General features: G+C 28.3%; 2 protein-coding genes across 2 annotated transcripts; both read right to left on the bottom strand.

Moving 5' to 3' along the window:
• Positions 1-460: 460 nt before the first annotated feature.
• On the bottom strand, positions 461-2,263 carry LOC101264747 (ethylene-responsive transcription factor CRF1). The gene has a single exon (XM_004245494.5). It carries the CDS (start codon positions 1,738-1,740, stop codon positions 721-723), a length of 1,020 nt encoding a protein of 339 aa, XP_004245542.1. The 5' UTR covers positions 1,741-2,263; the 3' UTR covers positions 461-720.
• Positions 2,264-21,680: 19,417 nt separating this feature from the next.
• LOC101265051 (ubiquitin-conjugating enzyme E2 10) lies at positions 21,681-25,114 on the bottom strand. The gene is made up of 5 exons (XM_004245495.5): positions 24,955-25,114; positions 24,774-24,857; positions 22,970-23,097; positions 22,537-22,641; positions 21,681-22,077 (listed from the first exon to the last, which is right to left on the bottom strand). Exons 2-5 carry the CDS (start codon positions 24,841-24,843, stop codon positions 21,934-21,936), a joined length of 447 nt encoding a protein of 148 aa, XP_004245543.1. The 5' UTR covers positions 24,844-24,857; positions 24,955-25,114; the 3' UTR covers positions 21,681-21,933.
• Between the last annotated feature and the right edge of the window lie 965 nt (positions 25,115-26,079).

Genomic DNA, 26,079 nt, shown 5'->3' with positions numbered 1-26,079 from the left:
ATGTTGGAGCACAATTAGTTAGGTAAAAAGTCCATACATTTATTTCTTTGTGTGAGCATTTTGAATTTGAATTAGAATAAAATACACAGTGATGAGTTGAACATATTGTATACATATAAATAAAGGTTTGTACTATTAAGTCAAACTCTAAGCTAAGCTAGAAATTTCGAGTTTAATATATTTTTAAAATAATCAAAACTTCAAATGTTGAATACAGATATGAAATATCGAACAAAACGAATTATAAAATTTGAAGGATTGAGAATGTGTTCAGGTTAAGCATGTGTGAATGCAGGCTAAAAGCATTCATGCCATTTCATTCTTTCACCTAATTCTTATTGCTACTAAAGTCACGTGTCCGTACACGTGCCTTTATCAGACCCCACCCCACCCCCTTCACAATTAAAAAATAATAATAATTAATTAGCAATTAAAATAATAATTAGTGAATAATTAACAATTGCTAAAGTCGCTTATTGTTATTAATGAAATATTAGCAGAAGCACAAAACACAAAAACAACACTGTACCGCAAAATCTCATCCATCATCATCACCGTTAATGTGACGGAGCTGTTACATATTAATACTACTAATTACTCACTAATCACTCACATTAATCAACAAATTTAAACAAAACTGATAAACTAAACACAAAATTAAATTTTAAAATACGAATATTAAACCATTTATACTGATCGCCGATAAATCTGCCGATGAAATCAAAGAGCCACAAGCGGGTCAGACCCGAATACATCTCCGAAATCCTGAAAGAAGTCCTCTTCGGGCCAGGATGAAGATCCGAAACCGTAATCTGTAGTACTTGACCCGAATAACATATTATTGTAGTCGGGTAAAGTATCCGGTTCAAAAAACAAGTCGGATATGGTAATCGGGTTCTCGAACTGAAACAAATCATCGGGGAAGAAACTCTCGAACGGTGGTAAATCGCAGAAGTTTTCCGACATGGAAATGTCATTTTTGTCCCTGATATCGGAGGGTAAAATCGGTAATGACTCAGCTTCGGCTTCCTCGTTATTCTGAGATTCATCAAATGAAGTTGAAGCACATCGTAGAACGGACTTCGGCGAGCGTTGATCGTTGTGCGATTCTTCGCCGGAGTTGTAGCTGGAGCAGCTGATTTTCGTCGCCGGAGGAGTGGCGAAGTTTGTGAGCGCGTCAGGCCCACGTAGCTGAATAGCCGCGTGGTCATAAACCATGGCAGCTTCTTCAGCAGTATCGTAAGTGCCTAACCATAACCGTACACGTCTCAGTGGATCTCTGATTTCTGCCGCCCATTTGCCCCAAGGCCGTTGCCGTACGCCGCGAAACTTTTTAACATGGTTCACTTTTAGCTTACTCGCCGCCGTTGTTGCTCCGGCGGTCTTCTTCCTCCTCTTCGGTGCTGCAGCGACAACGGGAGCAGTTTCCGACGATGACCCATTTCTCAAAACCCCATTTACACTTCCATTACAGTGGCTGCTCTGCTCTATCCGAACTTCATTCACAAACTTTCTCACTCTTTGACGGCCATAAAACCCCTGTTCCCCTTCATCACTCGAAGAGTCAGTAGCATCAGCATCAGTAACAGTAATCCTTACAACTCTAGGACCGGCAGCATTCATCTCAGAGCTTCTCCTCCGACCATTAAAAGTCACCGGAGGTGCTGGTCTAACCATAGTGATTTGCTTTCTATGTTCGGTATACTTAACACCACTAGACAACATGGTTTGTTGGTCCATCTTTATGTGATTTTCTCAGATTCGCATTGAAAGCGAAAGTGTGAGAGAGGGCGTGAAGTAGAAAAGGGGAAAAAGATTCTACGAATAAAGACGACTAAAGAGAGAAGAGGGTCTTTAAGTTCACAAGCTTTTGTAACAGTTTTTAAGTATGAAAAAAAGTGAAAAAACAAAAATCTTCAAAGAACTGATTATGTTGGAAACCACCCCTTTTAAACCCCAAAAAAAAAGTAGCAGAAAAATAAAAAGAAGATTAAGAGCTTCAAAATCTTTTTTTCAAAGATAAGAATATGGGTTACGTCAGTTCTGCAACACCAGAAGCAGAAAAAAAGTTTCAGAAGAAAACAGAGACAGACAGAACCGTATAAAAGGAGCCCAAAAAAAAGATCAACTCTGAAGAATCAATCACTTTGCTATATATAAGAAGCAAAAATTTGTGAAGAAATTTGAAATTTTCAGAGAGAAAATGAAACAGAGTACAATATTGAACTGAGTGTAAAGAAGGAAGAGTAAAGAGTGGAGACCGAAACAACTGGAAATCCTATTATATAGGATCTTCTAGTCGAAACAGTGCAAAAAAATTAAAAATAATTAATTAAGACTAATTAAACAGTAAAAATTTAATTAACGGTGGGGTTCTACCGGAGGTTTAAGGTACCGGCCAATGAGGTTGAGATATTTTACGAGCCGCCGCATTTTTGGTGGAAGGTGATGGCGACACGTGGATTATGGTCCCACTAACGGCGTGAATTAACGGTGTAGATAAGTTAAGGTGAGTCAGCAATGGGCGGAACTTGTGAGCCTTGAAAACTGTGATTCAGGTCACGTGATACCGGACCGGACGGTTCCGTTAATTTAGTCAGTCAAATGGTTTAAGTACTACCACGTCAGTCTATCTTTGACTAAAAAGTAAATTTAACCTCCCATATTAACATTAATTTATTTGTATTAAGTGCTCACCGATCAAATAATGTGGTGCAGTTGATGTGATTATTTATTTCTTTATTTAAAAATCTTGATTATGAAACCTTGATATGAAAAACACTTATTCGAGAGAACTTGATAAGTTTTATATGGCGTGAATCTAAATTTGAGATACTAAATATAGAACGAGAAATCAAAAATATGTAAATACTCTATGTATGTTGTAATATTATGTACTACTCCATCTGTTCTTAATTATTTATTTATTTCTTCGTTTAGATCTTTTCAAATTTTTAAAATTAAAAATTATCAACTTCATAACTATTAAAACGGTAAAGTCAATTTTTATTTTTATAATAGCATTATCAATTTCAATTAAAAAAAAAGCAAATAATTAGAAGCGAATGAATTATTATTTATAGCATTTTAATGTTACTTATGATATTTCTTAAAATACTTTGGAAAAATCTATCTAACTTTTCAAAAACAAAAGCTTTATCTAAATGCTTTTTTTTTAATCACACAATGACTCGAGGCCTTTTATAAAACAATTTAACTATATAGTTCCTTTGTTAATAATATCCTTTATTCTGTATTTGGCGCATAATGACTCGAGGCCTTCTATAAACAGAAAAAAAAGTTTAATCTTTTACCCCACTTGACTTGTTTTAAAAAAAAATTAATCAATATATTTTAAAAGTTTTAATTACCTTAATTACAGCTTATGAACAGAACAACGTGGGAAGGCAACCTCGTTTTTTGGTCACATTTTAAATAAAAGTTCTGTTTTTTTAATATAAATAAATTAATTAATTAATTTATTTAATTAATTATTTACTGTGAGTCTGTTCCCTTCCACTTATCTTACAATATTTGTACTAGTTTCTGTTTCCCCAATCGTCACCAACTTTCTCCTATAATCAATCTTTTCATTAAACGTGGCATTTCTTTTTTAAAAAAATAAAAATTTTAATATGAAATAAAAATTAAAAACTTATAGTATATAGGTTAACTTTTAAATACTAAAATATTTTATTTCTCTTAAATCGACATACAAATAAATTGGTCCAACTTGTTATTCAATCATTTTCAGAAAGTTGATGATAAGTTTTTAGGAATGTCTCTCTATGCTTGAGTTACTTGTAAATTGTCTGTTAGATTACAAAGTCTAAAGATATTATTTCAAGGCTTTTCACGAATCTTAATTATAAGTTATTTGCATTCTACATAAGTTACTTGATTGCAAAAAATTTTAATCAAGACATCGTAAGAGTATTTATATAAATATCTATAGTACATTATATTTCTAAGGTAGAAATATCTTAGATATTTATAGATTTTTGATCTTTTATTATGATAGTATAGCTTAAAAAATTATTTTTTTTACAATCAAAAAGTGATATAATTAACGATGAAATTTGAATATAATTATATCATTCATAAAACTTATGACATGTATTTAAAATACTACAGCAGATATCCTATCTTTTTTTCAAGATTATTAAATATTATATTTTAATATATAGATATAATTTCATATTTTCAAGATTTTTTTTTTTTTTTTTTTTTTTTTAAAAAGTAGATGAAATATAAAGGTTGATCCAAAGGAATATGACTGTGAAACTTATCTAGTTCGTACAGTTGGATTCTTGATTATCCAATTAACAGATTCAATCCAAATAAAACGGCCTAACAGTATCTAGCTTCCACTAATGGGTGCAACGTGTAATAAACTTACTAGTACTATTTTTTTGTTACAATATATACAAAATTTTTAATATTTATATTATTTTTTAAATGGGGAAAATATGAATTTATTTCATATATGTTATTCAAAAATAAGTAAATTGGTATCTTTAAACTTCTTATTAAACAAGTATGAGAAGTTGGTTGTATTAGTAAGGAGAGGTAAAATATGTTTAAAAACTATTTTTTTAAGAAAAAAATGATTAAATAAAACATAATTTTCAGATAAATATGTATAAATATCGATCATAATAAGTATTGTCTCGCCTTTACGTAGGATCATAAAGGGCAAGAATCCTCCTTTTCCTCTTCACAATTTATTGGTAGTCATATCTGGTAATGAGATTGTCTCTTATTATTTTATGTGGGGTATTATGTTTTGCAATTTTGATTATATTTTTTTTTAAGTTAGAGGTCTATTTAAAAATAATACTTTAACCTATAAAGATAAAATATACATATTAATCAAAATTTAAACGTTATAATCATGAGTTATGACATGTACATATGACATTCGTTTTACTCACCAAATTAAAAACTTTATCAATTTTCGATTATATAATAACAAGCAATATTATATTTAATACTTTTAATCTTTAAAAATTTTATCCGTATCGATTCAAATTGTATCGTATATTATATAACATAAATAAGTGTTACCATCTAGGAAACAAGAACAAATGATGAAGTAGCAATAACTTGGGAAGTAAAATTGTCTGAGATTACTAGGAATTAATTAGAGTACTTAATTAGCCGGATTAAGCTAATTGGATTATTGCTTAGTAACCTACAAACTCCAAACATTTCTTAACACCGTATCAAACAAACAAAGCCGTCTTCTCTTTGTTTCATTTGATCATTTTTGTTTTCAAAATCAAATTATAGAATTAATTATTATTTTTCTTAATTAAGAACGGCTAATCATTCATAATTATTGCGATAATGCCGGATTAAAATTAAGTGATTTTTCCCACTTTCGTAGTAAAAATCGAACTTGTTGTATTGTTGAAATTGCCTTTTAACATTATATCTACTTTGAATTTTAACTGTCAAATCACTATAAGTAATTAATTTATCAGTCAATTATCAGCATGAATAAGTTAGTTTTATGATATGGAATAGTTTAAAGTAATTTGATATTTATAAGATTGATCAAGCTTGTACAAGGGGTGGATAAATAAATTTATTCGAACTCAATATTTTTAATTTCAAAAAACTCAATATTAAAAATTTAAAAGTTAAAATCGAATTAAAATTTTAAATTCACCTTTCGTATTAATATACGCAAGAACAAATTATAATCAATGCATGATGTTTGTAACTAGTTTTTTCATAATAAAGAATTAAGAAATAATTCTCGTCTTTTAAAATTAGCCTTATTTTAATATATGAAGTTTTATACCATTAAAGAGTAATTAATATATTTTATCAAGGCATTTAATTAACGGTAAAATAGTAAGTACCTCACTCTTAATATGAGTTAAATAAAAAAAAATGATACAAAATTTGATTTAATTATCCTTGATATTTAAAACTTTATAAGCTAATTAAAAATGTTGTTTGAGCGGCCGTTAGAAACAAATGGTGTTAGATGTTCAAATTAAATTCCATTTAAAATGATTGATTGTATATATAGAGAATATTATTGTCAAGTCATAGTTAGAATTATAATATGGTTCCAAATTCCACTTGATTTGAGTCATATATTCATACAAAAAGTCATAATCAAATCCAAAATTAGTAAATATGAGAATAGTTCGATGCAAACAAAATTGTCCTAACATGTATGAAAAAGTTGATTTAAGTCTTTTTCTTCTTTAGTACTTAATTTATGTAACAATTTGGATAAAGGTTAACACGTCTTTATTAAGTTATTCCCTTTCAAGTAATTTTGTCTTTAAATAGTTTAATTCCATATTTTTGTACGTTTCACATTTTATTTCCCATTAAATATTTAATTTATTTTTGTATAATTTAATACATATATTATTCAATATATAAATATCATTATTTTTTATTTTATATTATATTAAATGTAACGACATGTTTAGTCGTTTTGAGCAGCAGATTTTATTTCTGGAAAAACAGGGCTGAGACGACGGAACCCACGACGGACCGTCGAGGGGTCTCGTTTCAAAACACTTAGAAATTCTGAAATTGGGTACTGAAAATCGACTCTCTGAACTTCGTAACGGAATGGCAGGACGGACCGTCACAGACTCTTTGGTGGAAATTGAGTCTCCGAACCTTGCGACGACCTGCAGGACGGACCGTCGCAGGCACGACGGGCCGTCACAGGTTGCGTAATCCCAGTCTGGATCAGATTTCTTTACACGTTTTAAGGGACGTTTTGGACTATTCCTACTTTAATTATAAAGTTAGTGGATTTATGTTAATAAGTATAATTACTTGGGAGTTAAAAGAGGTAACCTTGAGTAAATTAGTGGATTATTATTTCCATCTTTTATTCTTAATTATTGCTAATTAGGGTAAAAGAAAGGGGGTTTGAATAAGAAAAAGAAAAGAACAGAAAGAGAGAGAAGGAGAATCGATAGAGAGAGACGAACGAAGAGGAAAAACACAAGGCTTTGGGAAATTCTTGCTTGATCACTAGTCTTCGGTGGAGGTAGGTTATGGTTTCTCTTACGATATTCGTTGTAAACTCTTAATAGCGAATGATATGTATTGATAATATTGTAAACCCTGCTATGTGCTTAATTGTATGCTTGCATGAATGTAATTATATAATTGTGATTATATAAGCATGATGAAGTTATTGAATCCCAAATCTTGAAAAACCCTAATCTCTTTGTTAATGATGAGGCCTTGGTATAAAAGAAGGCGTGATGAACTAAAATAATGAGATTGATGATGCCTTGGTAAGAAAGAAGGCTCGATAAATTGATAGAAGGAGATTAGGTGATCGGGTGCCACGTTCCGGTACCAGGATAGTATATGAGGATCGGAGTGTCACGTTCCGACACCAGGATAGAATATGGATCGGGTGCCACGTTCCGGTACCAGGATAGTATATGAGGATCGGAGTGTCACGTTCCGACACCAGGATAGAATATGGACTAGCTTTTATATATTTTTAGCTTCTTAGAAACTCTTAGATTTAGTAATTTGAAGTAGATGTTCTTGTGATGATGACTTTCAGATTTTGGGAAATAATAGTTATTGAATTGGTTTTTATTAATGAGTTTAAGTCTTCCGCATTACTTTATGTTGATAGTACATTGAAATGTTAAAGTTTAGATTTGATTGGTTCGCTCACACAGGAGGGTAAGTGTGGGTGTCAGTCGCGGCCCGATTTGGATCGTGACATTAAATATGTGAAATTTTATTATGAATTAAGTGGTTTAATTACTATCAAACAAAAGGCACCTTTGTGTTTGCCTGGCAATACCCTATTACTTTGAATTATTTGGTGTTTAAAAATTTAAATTCATAATTAATATTTGCCGTTTTGTCTTTTACTTAAATTTGGACCTTTTATGATCACTTAGTGCTTAGTTTTGAGTATTTGTTTTTTATATCTCAAAGTGGGGCAAAATATTCTTATTAAATTTTATAATTACATTTTTTTTTCTAGCTCATCATTAACAACGTGATTAAAATATAGGAGTTAAAAATTATACGAAAATATTTATTTGATTAACCTTATATCACTTGTTTACGTGTTTGACAAATATCAAAGTATTTATAAATTAAAAATTAATAAAAAAATCATAAATTGAGAGTGATCAACTTATGATTTTACAATGTATAAAAAGTTATTTTACCAAGCCTATTATGTTTTATCTCTAATATGTTTTGTAATCTCCAATATATACTCTTCCCAAAGCAAAACTTTTAATTTTTTTGCTCATCTCATGGTCAAAAATAATTGTAAAATTACTTTCAAGTTATTTTAATTAAAAAAAAATTACTTATTTAGCTTTTTTTTTAAAAATCAAACACGCTAAGTACTATTCTATTCATTACTATTAATTTTCACATTTCCATCCAAATATGTGTTTTTTTATGGGAAAATACCTAAGTATTCTCTCAACCTATGCCCGAAATTCCAGAGACACGCTTATATTATACTAGGGTCCTTTTATCCCCTGAACTTATTTTATATGTAATTTTCTACCCCTTTTTAGCCTACGTGGCACTAGTTCGAAAAAAAAGTCAACCATCATTGGTCCCACAAGATAGTGCCACGTAAGCTAAAAAGGGGTAAAAGATTATTAATAAAATAAGTTTATGGGGTAATAGAACCTTAGTATAGTATAAGTGTGTCTCTGAAATTTCGGGCATAGGTTGAGGAGATACTTGAGCATTATCCCTTTTTTTATACTAACTTAAGCATTTGATTTTTATCAATTATTTTTAATCAACTAATTTAAACGCATTTTATATGACTTATAAACTTAAAATAATAGATGTAATAAGATATTGATTTTTTTACAAGTTTGACCATCATATTGTCTTTAAGAAGAGGATAGATTTTTGAATGGTCATTATAAGATATAGTCTAATTAAACTATTACTCCCCAACTTGACAAGTTGATTCAAGAAAAGACTGCAGTGAAATTTGATCAAAATTGATTCCTCTTGTTTTATTAGAGATATATTAACTATATGCTAAATTATTAATCGAATAAAAAGAATCTAATCAAAGAGAAGAGAACAAAGTACACACTGCTATAAATTTTGCTACAAACTTTATTGTTAATTTGTCCTCTCATATTCATTAAAACAATAAAGGTTGTTGGAGAATATTATTGTCCAAATTATTTTGTCTTAAGCCTTAACTACTTGTTTCAAAGAGGCAGCTATTTTTAGTTTGTTTTATTTCTAGTCTAACGTGTTTCAAAAATAGCCTCTTCATTTTCACAAAGTAAAAATAAAATCCTCTTCATTTTCACAAAGTAAAAATAAAATTTACGTACATATTCTATTTTTTTCAAATTTCATTTTTAAAACATTTTTTATATTAGGTTAATGTTCCATATGGTTACTCAACTTTACCATCTATAATTTACTTTGAAGTTATGATTATTTGGAACGTGAATTTTCACATGTCTAGTTATGACACGTTATCTCTATATTAATAGAAGTGGAGCTATGGTATAGTTTATGAATTAATCGAATTTAATTCAGTAATTCTAATTCAAAGCTTATATTGATAGTAAGATAAATTTATCGATTATGTATGAATTATTAATTTAAAAATTAACCACTTTAAAAAATTGAAATAGTGAATTCATAACTTTCAAATTTTGACTATGCCACTAAAAAATTGTTCATATTTTTTCCTCTTTGTTTTATTTAGGTTGGGAGTTGTGGGTGGTGGGGGTCGGTGGCTGGTTGGAGACAACCAACAATTTCAAGGACGTTTATGAGAAACAATTAATAACAACTTAAGATGATTAGTAAATGAATAATAAGTACAAAGGCACTCATATCATTAATAATATCTTGGGGTTAGAAAGCTTAGTTTAAGTTATATATATAGCCAGTATAAATTTTTTTTTTTATAATAGGATTAGTTGATCGCTTTAGATATTGATCGACTGGTAAGTTGAGTTTCTTAAAATACAGTAAATTAAATTTGTAATTTTAAAAATAAGAAATGTAATTTCATGTTGTAAAAATTTCTTATATTGATACCAACGAGGATGATGATAAATATTTTTTTATTTTTAAGTAGAAGTTTCGTGTTCGAGTTCTAAATATGAAGTTCTTTTTTTTTTTGTTAAAATGTGTTTACCCGCCTACCCCCCTCTTGGCAATGTATGTGAGATTTTCTTATATTTGGTCGTATTCCGATATTTATATTAGACATTGAATGAAAAATAAAAGAATTTAAAATTATAGTAATGGTGTGAAATACCTTTTTATTTTAAATTAAATTAATCTTTCGTTCATTTTTAGTTAAAAAAATATTAATAAAATATTATTCTAACTAAATTTTCAAGTCAACGATTTTTTTCATGCTATGTTACTAAAGCTTATTCATTTAATAAAATTGACGAATATTTTGGGAAATCTCAAAAAAAGAAAGTGAAGCATTTGAATCATAAAATGTGTGTGTCTGTGTGAAAAGACTTGAAAAAGTTCTTGAAAGTTGCTGAATAGTAATTTTTTTAGTGTTAATTAATTTTAATTATAAGTGAAAAATAAAGAAGGGTATATGGATTAGCACAAAGACAAAATAAGAGCTAGTTGTGGTTTTTTTTTTCTTGGACTAAACAAAAATTTCAACGTGCATGAGACCAATCACAAAAAGACAAACAATTAAGAAACATTAGAATCGACAAAATTATTTCTTAAGAAAGTTTCTCGTTAAAATTTACATTGATATTTGTTTTGATTTCTCAAATCTTTGAAAAAAATTTAATTTCTAACGCTGATAAAATGATTGAGATTCTATATTTTTAATCAAGAGTTTTAGGTTGAAATTTTGAAATAGGGGAAAATTTTCTTTCAGGAGAGTCACTCTCAAAAATAAATCTTGCAACATATAAATTTAAATTAGTTGAGTTTTAATATAGATATCAAACAACGAATATGAGATTTTTAATTGATAATTTATTTGCAAGTGGTGATAATAAATTACAAAACAACAAAGAAAATTTATTAACCCCAAGATAGCAAGTGGTGTACTAGTTTGTTACTTCGAGCTACGAAAAAAATAGAGAAAAAAAAACAATTCTATTAATTAATCATTTTAATTGGAGACAGAATTATTAGTTGTTTCTAATTAGGTTCTAAGAAGTCAAGATTATGCATCAAGTTCCAGATTAGTACCTTGATTTATGCTAAATATAATTGAATTGTGAACCTATTAATTATTGGGAAAAAGAGAAAACAAACACATGTTTGGGAACACTTAGATTAATAATTTTTAATTCATGTTAAGCGCATTGTATTTTTAGATTTATGCGTTCACATACATATAAATATTTTAATTTGACTGAATTTTAGGATTTAAATTTTAAAATTTTACCTACAAAATTAATCTCTCAGAAAATATCAAGTTTAGATGAACTCAACTATATAACAATGCACTTCTCATGAGCATTAAGTAATACAAATTAATAAAAGATATTTTCAATTTAGGCAGTAAAAAGAAAAAATTGACTGCAAAATTAAACACACACTATTTAGTTACCCTTTGGATTTTGGACAAAAAAATATATTTTTTAATCATAATTTTTTCAATTCTTTCTAAATATCTTTTTTTTCTCTCATAACATTAAAACAAATCAATAGACATGGAATATTCGTTAAATTTTGGCTTTAATTAAATAAAAGAGAGGAAAAAGATGATACTTGTCTGCATGTTTATATATATATATTTTTTTTATTTTATTTTTTTTTAAAAAAATAATAATAAAAATTGTTAGTGTTAAATCAGTATTGTTGTTTGTAATACGTTCAAAAGGACATGAAATAAGACAACCGACAATTCATTCCAAATTTTAATTTTCCAAGTTATTATTACAATATTTTAATTTTAATATAATCAAAGTTGAAAATAATAATTATTCCATGCAGGGACCTATAAGTAATTAGAAGACAAAACTTGGATCTTCTATATATGATGAGGTTTAGTGCTTCAACTTAGAATTTAGATACCTACTTTTATTCATTTTTTATTTTAGTAGTAATAATTTATAGTATAAAAAGTATCCCTACAAGTACCAACATTATATTTCTTGGAATTCAGTATATTTTTTTCTTTAGGTGTAATAATTTGATGCGTATGAAAAGTTCACTGGCTCGATTAATTAATCCATATTCATACGGAAAGGATTATTTGTGAGATAAATTTACAAAAATTCTTCGTTTCAAAACTTAAAATTTGAGATATTCAATTAAAGTTGAAGATATCAATCCTAACATTTGTTACATTGCTCGATGATTATTTTGATATTTTTGCATGTAAGTATATGAACTACATATTTGATGTTAATTTGTGTCCTTCGAATTTTTTTTTGAAATATCAGATGAGGCAAAGTTCCAAGTTAAGCTTCCAAATTCATGCGATGGTACGTACAAGCAAAGTCAAATGACTTTTGGTATATTCATGGTTTAAATTTTTATTAATTTGTGATTTTTTTCTTTGTGATATGTGTAGAGACTTGATTAAATATAAATATATTTATGTTAAAAAGTCCTACAATGGAAATTGATATAACTCCTTGACAAAGGTAACTACTCTCTAGAAGTTGATCTCAAAATTTTATATTTTAAAAATGAGAGAATACTGATCATTTCACGTAATGATATTTGATATATATGAATCTTGTTCTTCTTGTATTTGTTAATATACTATAGTGTCTAGAGTTTATGAAGTATTGGGCTATATATGTGTATATATATATATATATATATATATATAATATTTTGCATGCGTGTACGTGTGTTTTCATCTTCAATTTGTTTTTTTTATCGTGCAGGCTACTACTCAAGCACTACAAACTACATTCTACTGCTATTTGACTTTCATAAATACTATTACATATATATATATATATATATAAGTTTGGATTGGAGCTACTTAATACTCGATAGATAGTTTATGGTTAAATTTGTAAGTAATTTATTTAAAAAATTAGTAGTTGAGTTATTTTCTAGAGTTTAAAATCTATATACTCTCTCCGTGCATGTGCAAACCTGTCAATTAGAGCATTGACGACATGATATGTGGGTTCAACCCAGGGGCGTAGCTAGATTCATGTCAGGGAGTTCAATTGGACATTATTTGTTGAAAAACTATACAGTATATATAAGTAAAATGTTTAAACAAAGTGATTAAATAACATATTCTTAAAATTCTTAATATAACAATATGATGTAGTTTAGTGGATTCAGGCCCCTAGAAAGAGCAAAAACATACAAATTTAAAAATTTTGTGTGTTGAATCTAACTAGCTAGTGCCAACTCCTTTTTTAACTTTTTAAGTAGAGGAGGCTTACTGTAGCACGTGAACACCTTTCATGAAATTTCTTATTCTATCATTGATTCAATAATATTTAGAGAAATCAAGAATTGAGATGAGTCTATATCACTTTAAGTATTGAATTTTGGGCCTAATTTGAATATAAAAAACTAGTTGAATGGGCAAGAGTTTCCTATGACTATATATTATACTAATATACAAGATATAAATTAGTATTTTTTTGTAATATATAATAAATATGAATTCTCGTGACTTTTTTTTACGTTATACTTTATTATTTTAGAAATAATTTTAATGAAAATTCTGAGTCTATTAGCACTATTAATAAATAACAATGTCATTTGTTTTGTCTGATATGCTATAATGTTATTGACGGAAATTATATTTACCTAAAATGAAAATTAAATTACCTCGTGTTTCATCTTTGGATACATAGTATTTGGACATATATATTATAAAGGCTTGTGACATTTTAAGAATATTTAGAGTTTAATTATTTGATACTTATTGTAATTAGCTGAACAGTCAAAATAATATCAAATGATTAATGTCAATATTCTGTCTAAGTCGAGTTGCATATTGAATTTAAAATAATATAATTATAATCATAATTAAACATAACGTTTACTTGTGTGACGTTGATTCAAGCCTCATAAACATAGTAATATGTTTGTAAATCGATGTACTAACATTTAATATACAAATTAGACGTAATAGGATCATAATGATTTTGATAATTACATGAAAAAGGACTCTCGCTCAACAAATTTAATTTAATAATCATTGTTATTTCATTAACATTTTAATTTTTTCTATAAATATTTGTAAAGAAAAATCATTTAATAGAGAAAATAAATTTATTTAGGAGAGAAAAGGCTCATAGGAAGAATAACCGGGCCGTACGGGCTATGTCTCGAAAGTCCAAAATAATTTAATGATAAGACATTATTTATTTGCTAATTCACTTTTATTTATTACGATTATTTTAATTAATATTTTAAAACAATCTTTTTTATATTAATCCGAGAAAGATTACAATTCTATTCAATATATTCCTTTCGTCCTAATTTATATAATACTTTTTATGTATTAAGAGTTAAATTGTTTAAGTTTGATCAGTATTTGATATATATATTTTTAATTTTTAACATAAAATTTATATATTTGTAAATTACGTAAAAATATTATGAGTCACAATAATCGATAACTCAAAATGTTTAAAAGGTCTATGAAAAAATTACGGTCAAAGATAGATCTTTTGGCTCTGGAAATCAAATTGGAAAGGAGGGAGTAGTTTTTAAAGAGTAATGCTAAATGATCAGAAATTTAATCAAAGTTTGGCCAAAAATTTAAAAATTTATAATATCTTTTTTTTAAAAAAAATAAACCGATCCTTTTTCTATTTTTAATAAAAAGTACTAAAATTAAATCAATTTAATTCAACAAGTTTTAAATATTAGTCAAATTAATTAAATATTAAATGTGACAGATAAAAATGAACAATTCGAAGTAAATGGGCCCACCTGCTTCCACACCGTCAACCCATTTGAATACTTCCGTTACCGGCACCGTTTGTGCTCCTCCGTTAGATGAAACGTGTACTACCTCGTGACGTCGACGTGTCATCGTCATGATGGCTTGAAAATTTAAGAAGTAATAAAAAAAATCTTTCACATATCTTTACTTAAACGATCAAATATTTGAAGTTTATAATTTTTGAACTATTCCGCGATTCCATCGTTGCTCAAGCGAGTAATATTATCTTCTATTTAAATTAAAATATGTTTTACGAAGGAACATTCGTACATTTTTTCTTATCATATGATATTTTTTTTTATAAAAAATAGAGTGAAGAATCTAAAATCTTACATAAACATGCAACAACACTATGTTCTACAATATTTTAGTTAATTACATATGAGCAGTAGCTAAAAAATAATCAAGTTAATCTAATTGAAGAATCTATTTTGTTTAATTAATCTCAATTAGTCTACATAAAGCATGAAGCATGACGTTTCTGTTTGAAATTTTGACTTTCTTTTATTTTTCGTTTAAAAAAATACAATTAATCCAGTTAGGAGTTTAGTAAAAAAAATTAATTTAGTTACGAATTTGGTCGCTAATTATTCGTATCTCATAGAAAATTGTTGTTAATTTGTTATTAAATAAGATTGGCGACAAATTCTATTGTTCAGATATAAAATTTATCCTAAGTCTTGTTTTTTAGTAGCATGCTCCCTTAGTTTCAAATTAATTTAGTTTAACTTGATATGAATTTAAGAAAGTAATAATTTTGAATATTATAATTTTAAAGTAGAAATGTATTAAAATATTTTTTGATATTAAACATGTCACGTGGAAGGATGAGAAACAAGTAGAGAAATATTTTTAAAAAAAATCAACTAATATTTAATAAAAAATTAATATTATTTCACCTTTATGAAAAAATCAATATAAATTTTTTTTTTCTTCACAAAAGGCTAGATTCATGGGACTTTAATTTGTTTTAGCTTAGTACTCTGGTGCCTACCTCTTAGTCAATTAAATTTATTTTATATTTGCTGTGAATAAATGTGGCAATTACTTATTTTTCACCCAAACAAAATATATTTAATTTATTATTATATACATCTTATAATATGATTAATATAAATGTAATATTATGTTTAAAATGTGAGATATAGGTTTAGGTAGGGGTCATTAAAATACTGAAATACTCTTGGAATGTATGCCGATATTGCTAGATATATATATACATATATAGGTATTTTTTTAATATATATTTTTAAATATTTTAATTTTTGCTTTATTATGAAACCTTATCAAATTAAACTAAAGTTGACTATAGTTTTTTTTTTAGCATTAATTCTGTCTAAATTCGTTTAGTTAACTTAAAGTTCACTTTTACTTCTTACAAAATGCATATATTCTTTTGGTCCTCACTTTAATTATTTTTATTAAAATAAAATTAATAATTAAGAGAGAAGTATGAGTCATCACTACTATTTGTCTAAAATGAATTGAAGTAGACAACTCAAAAGTAAATAAAAAGGGAAAAATTATCTATGCCAACACATATTATTAATCAAAAGAACAATTTTTATAGTACAATTAAGGTACCCCAAAGGGCAATTTAATTATCTTAATAAAATATTATAATCAAATGATTAATGAAAGATTATACAAGCTTAAGAGTGATTAGGGAATTATTAAGGTTGATGTTAATTATTGTAAGGTTTTTTAAAATGAGAATCAAGGAATTCCAAGTCAGCAATGGCTAAGCATCCATGTGGGTGAACTCAGTTAGCATATGGAGTTATGGATTAATACCATCGGAAATTTGAGGCCATTTCAGAAATTAGACTTAATAATTCAATATTTAAAATTTTTAAGATTGACTATATTGTACTTTTAAAAATATGTTTTCAAAATTTAAATATTTGTCGAAATATAATAACAAAAATATCATTTTTAGTTAAACTCGTGATTTATTAGTTATATTAACGTCTAGTTTGGATCATAAAAATAGGAGGAAGGATATAATCTTTTGACTTTGATTCATCCGAATTCATAATTTTTGACACGAGATATTGATATATACTTCGTAAGAATCAATTAAAGTATCAAAAAATATTATATTCAGACTCATAAATAAGTTTAAACGTTAATTTTTTAGAAAAATTCAATAAATCATATTTAAAAAATATTACAAATGCATAACAGTAATAACATATTTAGTATAATTCTAAAAAGTTATCTGTAAAAATGATAAAATGTATGAAATATTATTTCTATATTTATTAAATAGGAAGGTTGTTTGAGATTCATAACACAAATTATTCAAAAGGTTACAAAAATATATATTATAGAATAAATAAACCATATGTATACTGTATTTTTCATCCACTAGTTTAAATTTGGTCTACATTAGGTGGATTGTCAGGTTGTAATTTTTATTTTATTTTTGGTAGAATACGTTGTGATTCTTTAAGACTGTTTTAGTTATAATAGAGACAATATTTAAGTACATAATTAAGGAATAATCTAGAGGAGATTAGCATTAATGTATTATGTATAGTGATTAAAATATACAGGGATTAATATTAATTATGATTAAACTAGAGAAGTTTAATTAGAACTAAATATCTAAAATAATAATGTAACATATCACTCGTGTGCACGACTATACTTTGCCTGAATTAAAATACAATTTTTTTTAATTAATTGTTTTTTTGATCTTCAATAGGGTCTGCACGTGCCATATTTTATGCTGAAAATACAGATTATTGTATTTTTTTTTTAAAAAAAGTATCTTGTAATTGTTTAATGGAAAGTTGTTTTGCTTGTCTACGGGATATAGGTTTGATGATAATTTGATGACTTGTATTTAATTTTCCTGTCATACTAATAGTGTTTGTTTAATATACTATTTTTCTTAATTTTTAGAGAGAATGTACGAGTACCTTCTCAATATATGTCTGAAATTTTAGAGACACATTTATACTGTAGGTTATATTACCCTTTGAATTTATATTATAAATAATTTTCTACTCTTTTTCGGTCGATGTGACACTAGCTTGAAAAAAAAGTCAACAAGCATTGAACCCACGAGATAGTGTTACGTAGGTCAAAATGGGGTAGAAAATTATTAATAGAATAAGTTCAGGGGTAATAGGACCTTAGTATAACAAATAAATGTGTCTCTGAGATTTCGAGCATAAATTGAGTGGATAGTTATGCGTTATCCCTAATTTTTATTGTTATTGATATTCTTTTTCTGAAGAATATATAATATTTTCTTCTATTATTCGGTAACTTTTTTCCTTTTCATATCATTGTAATATATGACTCATTTGAGTAGATGATTTTTCAAAAATAACCTTTTGATCTATGATGTATAATCTATTTTTCGGATAAAAATATAAAATTATACTAAATATGTTATTATTATTATTATAATTATTATTGTTGTATCTTAAATGATAAAAAAAAAAAAGGATTTTAATTAATGATGGGAAAAGGTTGAATAAAATTCCACAATAAAAGACAAGGGTCACAGTGTCCCATACACATAAAGCAAATAATTAAAAGAAGATACAAACAGCTCTTTATTTGCTTTAATTCCACTTTCTTTTTATGGGAAAGATTAAAGAAATCCAATTTATTTAAATTATAATTAAATTCTTTGAATTTTGACTCCGTATTTTCCGCTGTCATTAATTCTATATTTACTGCAAATTATATATAAATAGAATTGGTGATCTTTATAGTAATGTTTTTTTGGTTCATAAATATACAGCAAACCTATATTTATTTCCATATTTTTATATAGTGCGTATTGAAGTAGTAAGAACCAAGATTCTATCTTTTGGTGCATTGAACTTATTTCTGAGTTTAATTCTCTCCAAATATTGAACTTCCTAATGATCACCGGTGGAGTTAGAATTTTATTTAAGAAATATCAAAATATAAAGAAATAAAATTTTGCAGATGTCATCGGTCGACACCCCTAAACTACATTTGATTTTGCCATTGGTAACAATGTTTGAGTCAGCTTGCATGTTCGAGTCAACCTGCTTCTCAAATATTCTACCAAGTATTTGGTCTTCGATCTAGAGATATAGAGCTATATTTTCTCAAGGTTTTAACTGAACGTTCTTCGTTGAGAAATTATAATAAACAAATAGACTCGTATGAATCTCATTACATTATATTTTTACTTTGCCAATCAAATTTAGATAAATAGTACTTCTTCCGTTTCATTTTATTTTAACTCGTATATCAACTTACTCGTTCATCTAAGAAAATCAAAAGAGATTTTTTAGTATTTTTTTGGTACCACATTTAATATTAGATAATTATGTAGAGTAGTAGTAGTGAAATTAAAAGTTCAAAACATTATTAAGAAGATTATAATTGTATAAGAAAAGCACATCTAAAAGTTTTTTTTAAGCGTGTCAAGTCAATAAGGATCAAATAATATAAAACGAAGGGCGTATTTTTTCCCCGTCTCTTTTGATGTATTTATGAATTATTATTGATCTTAACTAACCATAAGGGAGAAACTCTGGTGTTGGGATTTATTGCATTTAAGTTGACATGAATGTTGGGTTTTATCATTATTGAGGTTTTGAATATGGCAAATACAATAAATAAGAGATATTAAATCCTACTAACCTTTTCTACTTTGAGATTCTGATTGCATATACAAAACGAGATCAATATAATATGTATTTTTTAATAAATATAAAAAGAGAAATTCTGTCGGCCAAAAAATTTATCTAGAATTCGATCAGAATGATATTTTATCTTTTTGAACATTTATTTTTTAGCTAAAAAATGGAAAAAAGATTGTTTATTTTAAAATAAAAAAGATATTATAGACTTTTTCAAATTCAGACTAAATTTACGATTTCAATAAAAAAAAACAAAGAATAGAAAAGCTAGTAGTGGTAAAGTCGTGATGTTATAAGTACTATATATTTTGCTTTGGAATTAGTTCAATTCATTGATTTGTATATATATTATATTGCTCATAAATGAGTATGGTAGAGCAATACCTAATTCTTTTAGTTTTCATAACTCTCTAGTGTGCATTAAATATAAAACTACTTTTGCAGATAACTTCAAATGCATTTATGCAAAATATATTTTCTTCGATGCTCTTCTATATTTCATTAATTATATTTGGTTGATAAAAACAAAGCAATACTAATGGAAATGAAGAGGAAAGTAAAAGTATATTATTGATCCAAAAGTATTATATTAATTATTGGTTTGGGACTTTTGTGTGAATTGATAAGTTACCTTATATAAGCGCCCTGAAGTGTATTTTTCTATTTTAAGGAAGTTAGTGTCTATACTAACACAACAATGACATGAGCTCAATCAATTGGATAATTAGAGGCATATTCAGAATTTTCGAAAGGTTAAGTGCATTATTATCAAAAATGTATCTAAGATATAATTTGATCGATTTAATCTTTATGTTTTTAACATTAAACCTTTAAATTTTAAAAGTTATAGGTCCAACATATATAATACTATACGTCTGTTTTATTTTATATGTCACCTTTCGGAGTTCAAGAGTTAAACAAGTCTATTTTTTACCATAAATTTTACATAGATCTTTTAAACATTTAGAATTATCAATTATTGTGACTCATAGTACTTTTTACGTAGTTTACAAATATGTAAATTTTATTTCAAAAAATTGAAGAATTAATGCGCAAATTTTCAATCAAACTTAAATTGTTTAACTCTCAAAACATAAAAGGTGCATATAAATTGAGACAGAGGGAATACTAGTTTTAAATTTTAATATTACACATTTAATTTTATAATTTTTTGGCAATGCTATTATTTTTTAAAATTTTTTTAATGCAAAACACTTGAAAGTTTTGAGAGAAATCTAGAAGTTACCTTCTTTAGCCGCCGCTAAGATATATTTTACTTTGAAAAGTCATGGTCCATACTAACACTATCCCTTATTGTCACAAGCTATTCGAATTGTTTAGAAATCAAATCAAATTATTTGTATCGATTTAATCAAATCAATGAAATTCGAATTTTTAAACTTTGAGTTATTTTGAACCTTTTTGGATTTTTGAGTTTTTTTCAAAATTTTCCAGACAAATTATTCATGAAAACATATAGTTTATTTGTACTTCAAATATTCTTCTTTGAAAAGTCATGGTCCAATGTCCACACTAACACTAGCCCTTATTGTCACAAACTATAACCAAAGCTCAAACCACTTAGGTAAGTACTCCTAAGAGCAATTGACTATACACATTTCTACCCTAGGCCATGATCACCAATTGAGATCATCTAGATATGTTCAAATGATACAAAGTTTGGATAAAGAAGTTAACAAATAAAGGAGAGGAAATGATTTCTTTCATTTTACAATTGAGATGGGCTGACCCATAAGAGATGCTTGGGCTTGCAATTAGGCCCTTCATGATATTGTCTCACTTGTAAATTTTCAAGAGAAAAATTTCAAAAATAACACACATAATAGATATAGTAAGACTTTATAATTATAATTTTGATAATTGCATTTCATATTCCATCTTGTTTAGTTGGCCAAAATATTCTTAAAAACATGTTCTTTAGAAAAAAGAATGATTTCCAAAATAAAGATGAGAAAAACAAATTCCATTGGTACATTTCAAGTTCCTTATTCTTTATTCACTCACCCAATACCCCCAAATCCCTTAACCATGCCACCCCATTCCCCACATATAAATACTCTTTGATATTTTTTTACTTGCTTACCCAACACTAAATAAAATGTAAGAAACCATTCATATTTTAAGGAAACATTTTCATACACATACAAAATGGTCAAACTGCTTAATTTTGACCTATCCATAAGAGTAGCATAACCGTTGGATTTTACAAAACAAAAGGCAAAGATTTGTGTTTCAAGAGACAAAAACACAACTGTTCCCCTTGAAACTGATTAAGCCATAAAAAACACTTCATATCTAAACACATTACTGATAATGCCCAAAAACACAGAGGGAAAGGAGACCCCCTCTACAGATGCATTGCAACAGCAACTAACCCATGGCGTACTTTTGGGTCCAGCTTCGAGCAGTTGTTTCATACTTGTTTCGATCAGTCTTGTACATATGAGCAATCTCCGGCACCAAAGGGTCATCAGGATTAGGGTCTGTTAGCAGAGAACAGATGGACAGCAACACCTGCAAGGGACGGACTTTGATCAATCGATTATCTTTAAAAGATATTATGAAACAAGGAGCAGTATCTATTTTTAACTGATAAAAGATCTTCATTAGGAATGAGGTAGTCATTCTTTTGTCAGAATTAGGAAAGGGAAAGACTAAGGTACTGGTTCTCACACAACTTCAATCTCAAAATATCGAAGATGTTCCATAAAAACTATACAAGCAGTGTATTAGGTGAATATATTTTAATCTCTCATGTTTGAATCACTTATGTTAACCTTGAACGAGAACTAGAACTAGATAATTAATGCGTTAAAGTCCACATAGTCGATCATCGATATACAGTTGATAACTAATGTGAGCACTCTATCCAAACAGGGATGGTTTTAGACCTGAGAACACTTGGGGGACGTAAATAAGAAGAAAAATCAGAAGACAAATTTCAGCATGAGAAAGAATACAAATGAACCTCACCTTGGAGATTGTAAGAGCTGGGCTCCACTGCTCCTTCAGAATGTCAAGGCAAATGCTACCATTGCTGTTGATGTTCGGGTGGAAAACCTTTGTCCTAAAAGCAACCTGCACAATTATCTTGTATTAGTCATGGATTTTGTCCAGGAAAAAGTGTGTCAAGGAAGAATAAGAACTACAACACATCATAGAACACAACATTCTCCAAACGACCCAGCTACCCTTTTTTATGTTTTGAAAAGCAGTTCTCTCCCTACTAGTAAAATTTAATAATGAACAAATATATTTGTTTACACAAAGATATCGCGACATTACAAGCCAAGAAAATGATTGCACCTCTGTGTCTGCAAGAGAATCTCTGCACAATTTACCATAAGTAGGAAACCTATCAAGCAAGTCATTAAAAATTGTGTACAATTCATGCTGGGTAAAATACCTTGGGTGGCTTAAATGGATAATCAGGTGGAAAATGAATGGTAATGAGAAACAGTCCACCGGCATAGGGACTGTCAGGTGGACCCATGATTGTTGCTTGCCAGTGAAACATATCTTCGCCAACTGGACCTAATATTAAACAATAGGAGGCAAGAACATAACAATCAGAAATCTCCAAATGCAGACCTCAGGCAATTTTTCGCATAATATTTGGGGATTTAGGCTTAATACAGTGACATTTACATTTGCTTGCCTAAAAAAACGGCACATAGATAAAAGCACACAGAATCAGAGATCCACTTTGGAGATGCAGACTACAAACAAGTCTCAAGCATGAGCAAGGAGATGGTAAGCTTGGGAAGAGGTAGGCATTTCTAACTATAAGGGTCATTTCCAAGTTTTAGAATCTTGTCTCGTCAAATTCTTAGCCTTCACCAAACCAAAATATATGTTTCTGTTCCAACTCTTCCTAATCTTTCTACTAAACAAAAATTTTCAAGGACTATAGTTTTTTTGGATAAAGAACTAATTCAAACACCAAAAGATCATATAACTTGAGATCAATGTAGGAACCCAAAAGTTTAAAAACCTGGATCCACCTCTAACCATATCATATAACTTCAACCCTTAACTATCCACAGTCACAAGCTTGCATCATAATTCACTCTACCTATTTTCTCAATCTTATGATAATCAGCAACAAAAACCCAGGTCAAAATACCACAATTACATCCCCTTTGAACTGAAGATTGGTAATTAAGGGCCCAGCTTTAGTCCAAATAGCATAGGTTGGGATCATTGGTAGGCCCACATCAGTACTTTGATTCTTCTAAGCTGATCTGATGATCAAGGGTGTGTTTGGTATGGAGAAAAACATAATGTTTTCCAATTTTTCCATATTTGGTTGGTCAAACTATTTTAAAATCATTTTCTAGGAATACAAGTTCCTAAATTGAGGAAAATGACTTCCCTAGCGAAAGACTGAAATAAGGAAAAACCAGTACCACAGGTGGCATTCCACATTGATTGTGACCTCCCTGCCCACCTACACAACTCATCTTCACCTCCCCTTTTGTAGCCCCCATCCCCAAAACCTCACCTCCACCTCCTATTTATATACAAATATTTTTCGAATAATATTATTTTGCTTATGTATCGCACACAAGAATACAAGTAAAACTTACTTATTTTGCTGATTTTTTTTCCAGAAAATCATTTTCCTTCATGCCAAACACGTTCTAAGTGGAAAAGGGTAGAAACTGCCCGAGGCTTCCCATCATCCACCAAGTTCCACAATTAAAAACAAGCTGATTTCAAGTTTAACTTCAGTTCCTAACCTGTTCATCTAGACACCTTGTAACCTAAACTCTCTCATTTTCAGCCCAATCGAAATCATGCAGAACAACCCACAGAATTTGACTATTTCTCACCCATACCGCAAAAATCCAAAAGGAAATAACACTTAGCAGATGAAAATTCCGCATCACTTCGTAAAGCTGCTCATAACAAAGCTAAGCAAAAATCAACTAACTTCGCATGAAAAAACACAAGCTATATATCACATGAAGATAAAACAAAACTTCAAACTAAGAACAGGAAGTTTCTAGAAACCTTTAACCCAAACAAACGAAGTTCCTAGAAATTTTAACACAAAAAACGTGCGATCACATCATCGAGATGCTAAAATGCTAAATCTAAGCAAAAAACAACTAACTTCACAACTCACAAGCAAAATGAAGAAACACGAGCTATATCAAGTATTTTTGAAAAAAAAAAAGTAGTTCAGGAAGGTTCTAGAAACTCACCAGCACTGCAAGAAGTAGGAGGATCTTTCTGCAGATCCTTGAGCTCTTTCAGAATCCGCTTGGACGCCATCGCCGACTAAATCCCTAGAGAGAGAAAAAATCAACAACAAAAAATTCAAAAAAATTAACAACTAAACATCAAAAAATAATCAGAACTGATCGAAGAAGATGATGAATTTACCTGAGAGATCCTCCTACAAAGCTTCCGATTTTTTTTTCCGATTCTGAGAAGTGAAAGAGTTTTTGCTTTGAACTGAGAACAGTTGTTTATATAGAAAAAAGAAATGGCTTTTGGTATTTTTTGTTGCACAATTTTCAATTACACCCCTAATGGTTTCAATATTTGGCACTTAGATTCCTTTCTTTCTTTAACATGTGGCAAATACATCCAAATTTTCCTTTTTTAAAAAAATAAATAAAAATAACAAATTGTTAATATAATTTTCAATCTAAATAAATACGAGTCAAATCAGATCAAGTGTATTTCATGCCAATTCCAATTTTTTTTTAAAAAAAAAGTTTTAATATAATTTTCAATCTAAGTAAATACGAGTAAATCAGATCAAGTGTATCTCGTGACAATTGCCATAAATATACATTTATAAATTATGCTCAATATTTACTCTTATGATTATTTAAAAAATAATTATTTTTGTATTAGCTAATTTAAAACTAATTTAGATAGTTGAAACTCTTTGTCCATTTTTCTAGACAATTTAACCATTTAATACAACACATATAAAATAAAAGGATTAATTTAAAAGTGATGAGTAGTAAAGTGAGTTTGTGATAATATGATGTGTTTAGTTGTTTGTTTATTTATAATAATAATAAATAAAAAACATGTATGTATATATATATATAAAATTACAAACAACAGTGGAGCTTGTCTAGCTTAAATAATTAAAAGATTGTTGACAAGTGTTGAGTTTTAATATTTTTAAATTATTGATTTTATGATTAACTAGTTATGTATTTGAGTAGCTCAGCTTAAATTAATAATAAAGAACTTCTTTTTCTCGTTTTTACACCCTGAGATCCCACCCCTTTTTCTCCGATGTGACTCGAATTTCCAACCTTTGAAGTGAGGGATGCTTATCATCCAAGCAATTTCTTCTTGTCAATAAAGAAAAACTTTCGCAAGCATCTTGTTATAAATTTTGAACCAAATTCTTAATATTATCTTCAAATGTTTATTCGTTCATTGATCTTGTATCAGATTTTGAAAATTTACCTACAAAACTACTTTTGATAAACTCGAGAAAGCATATAAAAAAATTTGTAAAACAAAAAATCATGTTTACAA

This window comes from Solanum lycopersicum, chromosome 8, assembly GCF_036512215.1.
Source record: "Solanum lycopersicum chromosome 8, SLM_r2.1".
NCBI classification, from domain to species: Eukaryota; Viridiplantae; Streptophyta; class Magnoliopsida; order Solanales; family Solanaceae; genus Solanum; species Solanum lycopersicum.
This window is presented reverse-complemented; position numbering and strand designations above follow the sequence as displayed.

Excerpts from the sequence above, each read along its gene's own strand:
- LOC101265051 (XM_004245495.5), bottom strand. The coding sequence starts at position 24,843 with ATGGCGTCCAAGCGGATTCTGAAAGAGCTCAAGGATCTGCAGAAAGAT. Across the intron at positions 23,098-24,773 it reads TCCTACTTCTTGCAGTGCTG|GTCCAGTTGGCGAAGATATG; the intron begins GTGAGTTTCTAG and ends GTTTAATATTAG. Across the intron at positions 22,642-22,969 it reads ATCCATTTAAGCCACCCAAG|GTTGCTTTTAGGACAAAGGT; the intron begins GTATTTTACCCA and ends ATAATTGTGCAG.
- LOC101264747 (XM_004245494.5), bottom strand. The coding sequence starts at position 1,740 with ATGGACCAACAAACCATGTTGTCTAGTGGTGTTAAGTATACCGAACAT.